Below are 3,719 nucleotides of genomic sequence, written 5' to 3'. Positions count from 1 at the left end.
ATGTGTTCTTTAAAAATCCCTTATTTTTGAATTTTGAGTATTCACAGTGTGTCCTTTTTCTATACAAGCTTACACCTCTTTTTTTAATTCCAAAATCTATTAAGAAACCTTCAAAAAGTAAATGTAAGTAAAAAATATGAATTAACTCTCTCTCTCTCTCTCTCTCTCTCTCTCTCACACACACACACACACACACACACACACATGCGCATATTTGCGTGTGTGCGTGCGACAATTTCACTCCCTCCCTCTCTCTCTCTCTCTCTCTCTCTCACACACACACACACACGTGCACGTGCGATCATTTCGCTCTCTCCCCCCCCTCTCTCTCTCTCCCTCCCTCCCTACCTCCCTCCCTCACACACTCTGTCTCTGTCTCTCTCGCGCGCGCACGCGCACGCACACGCACACGTGCATGCGAGAGAGACCATCTCTCAGTCTCTCTCGCATTAATACCTCACATGCACGCATACGCACACACGTGCATGAGAGAGAGAGATGGTTATGGAGATGACATGGCATGGTATGATGATGGGCCATGTTGGAGACGATGACTTGCAATGGCATGTTGTGTGGTGGGACCGTGTGGATCATAATAGGACGGCCGGTTGTGGAACTGCCACTTGTAGAGGAATTCTGGAGGAACACAATCACTCTCTCACACACACACACACACACACACACACACACACACACACACTCTCTCTCTCTCTCTCTCTCTCTCTCTCTCTCTCCCTCTTTGCAACGTTATCCTCGTGAACACAACTCCTCACCAGAAGCTGTCCTCACCCTCTTCTTCTAGGGCATCTTCTACTTTTCTTCTTCAGTATGAGAATCCACCAATTATAAAAAGCTCCATCTCCCACCCCCTCCTCTCATTCTGCAAGTCACTTGTGAGCAGCTTTACATCTCTTCTGCTTCAATCACTCCTGGCAGAGAGAGAGAGAGAGAGAGAGAGAGAGAGAGAAGCCTTGTCTTGCAGGCGTTTCTCTGTTACTTCAACCCAGTTTCATGTCAGATCTGGAGATTCAGATCCCTACGTCCTTTGGTGAGCGCCATACTGTCATGCTGTGTATTGGGCAGTTGGTTTTCATTGGATCTTAGGTCCCCGTGTGTGCGTGCGTGCGTGTGTGTTTGAGAGAGAGAGAGATGGGAGGGGATGCATCATCTTAATCTTAAGCAGCAATTAGCCAAGATAAACCCATGAAAATAAACCGGTTTTCGATTCCATAGAGAGCTATCAAGCTTATGGTCCTCTGATCAAATCTTGTTTTAATTGCTGTACACATGAGTGCCCAAATTAGGGCTCAAATCAAAAGGTTTATTTGTGGGGAACGGCAGCTTTGGATTAAGGTTAGGGCTCCGATGAGAATTAAGGTCTTGTTAAGCAGTGGGGGGCGCAGATTGAGTGCCCAAATTAGGGCACTCAATCTGCGCCGATGAGAATTAAGGTTAGGGCTCCGATGAGGATTAAGGGCTTGTTAAGCAGTGGGGGGCGCAGATTAAGCGCCCAAATTAGGGCTTTAGGAAGGTCAAAGCATAGTTTTACTCGGGAGCGAGAGAGAGCTGCGGAACTAGGGGTCTGATGGTGGGTGATTAGGGGGGAAATTAGGGCTTGATGGTGGGCGATTAGGGTTTGATGGTGGGCGATTAGGGTTGAATGGTGGGTAATTAGGGCTTGATGAGGGGGTTTGATGAATTGTTGGCTGTGCTGCGATGGCTGCAGATCCGTTCAAGGAAGCGTCTGATGCGAATGCGCCGGGGACAGGATCGAAAGACAACGTGCACATTCGCATCCAGCAGCGCAATGGCAGGAAGAGCCTGACAACAGTGCAGGGCCTGAAGAAGGAGTTCAACTACAACAAGATCCTCAAGGACTTCAAGAAGGAGTTCTGCTGTAATGGGACGGTCGTGCAGGATCCCGAATTGGGTCAGGTAGATGATCTAATTTTGCTGGATCATTAAGCTGCCCGAGTTTGTGATTAATCACCTCCCTAATCTGGGCTCTTAAACTATGCTTTGAGCTGCTTGGTTGCATCATATGTTTTCTGAACTGCAGGTGATCCAGCTTCAAGGCGACCAAAGGAAGAACGTTTCCCAATTTCTTGTGCAGGTGAAGCCAATTCTCTCTCCCCCCTTGATGCATTTTCACATGGGACCTTCCTTTTGAGAGGCTCAGGCCCAATTCTTGGGCGCCCAAAACGCCCACACTAGGTGGGCGGGTCACTAGACTACCTCCCTTTTGAGAGGCTTAGGCCCAATTCTTGGGCGCCCAAGATCCCCACACTAGGTGGGCGGGTCAGACGACCCACTCAAACTAGGGAAGTAGTGTGAGCCCTGTTGGTTGGGCTCGCACTATTTCCCTCCCACACTAGGTTGGTTGGGCTCACACGACTTCCCTCCCACACTAGGTGGGCGAGTCAGACGACCCACTCAAACTAGGGACTAGTGTGAGCCCTGTCAAAATATTTTGGTTGGGCTCACACTATTTCCCTCCCACACTAGGTGAGCCCTACAAAATATTTTGGTTGGGTTCACACTACTTCCCTCCCACACTAGGTGAGCCCTGTCAAAATATTTTGGTTGGGCTCACACCACTTCCCACCCACACCACTCACGCGGGCAGACTCATTTGTTTCGGTCGAGCTCACACTACTTGTCACCCACACTACACGAGTGGAACAAAATTGTTTTTTGTCCATGCCAAATGGGTGTATTTGCGCGTTTTGGTTAGGGTCACATTGCCTCCCAACCACATAGGGGTGAGTGGCATAAAAGTGGGTGTTTGTCAAACAATATTGTTTTCCTTCACCTTCACTCCTATTATTTATCAATCCACAATGTGCGGTTTATGTTCTAGAAAAGTTCAATCTCTCCTCTCCTTTCATGTTAAAAGCACCTGTTTGTCAAACAATATTGTTTTCCTTCACATATTACTTTCTTCACTCCTACCCTTTATCACTCCACAATGTGCAGTATATATTCTAGAAAAGTTCAATCTCTCCTACCCTTTATCACTCCACAATGTGCGGTATATATTCTTGAAAAGTTCAATCTCTCCTCTCCTTTCATCTTAGAAAAGAGAAATTACAAGAAAAGAATGAAGAATGAAGAATGACGAGCCAAAGAGTTAAGTTATGTAAGGCAAGGTATATGTTGATTCTCAATTATTCAAAGGTTAGTAACTCCTTTTATTCCTTACTCACTTGCAGGCGGGAGTTGTCAAGAAGGACCAAATCAAAATTCATGGTTTCTAGGCCATGCTTTAAAGGTGGTGGGATTGAACAAGGCTAAATAAATGAGCGAGGAAGTGCACAAGGGAAGACTTCATCCACTATAGTCTAGACTCTAAACTATACTACATACACCTACCCTTTGTAATTTAAAAGTTTCCCCCTTGTTCACTCGCTTTAGAAATGGGGCTATTTGTGTTTTTACTATTACACTTTGAATATAGACAAATCTCTCTCTCTCTATCTCTTTCTCTCGTAGGTTGCTTAACTTTTTTATTTGTATAAAATCAAATGGTATTACACATTGCTTGCTCATTATGAAAAGAAGTCCCCAAGTAGGTAAGTTTTTGGCTTCATGTGACCATGAACGGACAACTTGTAGTGGGGTATGTTTCTTTTAAAACGTGTGAAGCTTACTAGTCAGGGGCTCGTCCATGTGATCCCCCCCCATGTGTGTGTGCGTACACTTGCATGTGGGTGTGCAAT

The 3,719-nt window shown here is 46.1% G+C and overlaps 1 protein-coding gene across 1 annotated transcript; it reads left to right on the top strand.

Moving 5' to 3' along the window:
- Positions 1–720: 720 nt before the first annotated feature.
- LOC147612434 (protein translation factor SUI1 homolog) lies at positions 721–3,476 on the top strand. The gene is made up of 4 exons (XM_086783039.1): positions 721–1,048; positions 1,727–1,935; positions 2,060–2,113; positions 3,213–3,476. The coding sequence occupies exons 1-4, from the start codon at positions 1,012–1,014 to the stop codon at positions 3,255–3,257; spliced, it is 345 nt and encodes a 114-aa protein (XP_086639165.1). The 5' UTR covers positions 721–1,011; the 3' UTR covers positions 3,258–3,476.
- Positions 3,477–3,719: the final 243 nt, after the last annotated feature.

Source organism: Cibotium barometz, chromosome 45 (assembly GCF_041138505.1).
Source record: "Cibotium barometz isolate CiBa-2024 chromosome 45, ASM4113850v1, whole genome shotgun sequence".
Lineage (NCBI taxonomy): Eukaryota > Viridiplantae > Streptophyta > Polypodiopsida > Cyatheales > Cibotiaceae > Cibotium > Cibotium barometz.
Note: the sequence above shows the minus strand (reverse complement) of the source record. Positions and strands in the feature narration are given on the sequence as shown.

Excerpts from the sequence above, each read along its gene's own strand:
- LOC147612434 (XM_086783039.1), top strand. The coding sequence starts at position 1,012 with ATGTCAGATCTGGAGATTCAGATCCCTACGTCCTTTG. Across the intron at positions 1,049-1,726 it reads TCAGATCCCTACGTCCTTTG|ATCCGTTCAAGGAAGCGTCT; the intron begins GTGAGCGCCATA and ends CGATGGCTGCAG. Across the intron at positions 1,936-2,059 it reads AGGATCCCGAATTGGGTCAG|GTGATCCAGCTTCAAGGCGA; the intron begins GTAGATGATCTA and ends TCTGAACTGCAG.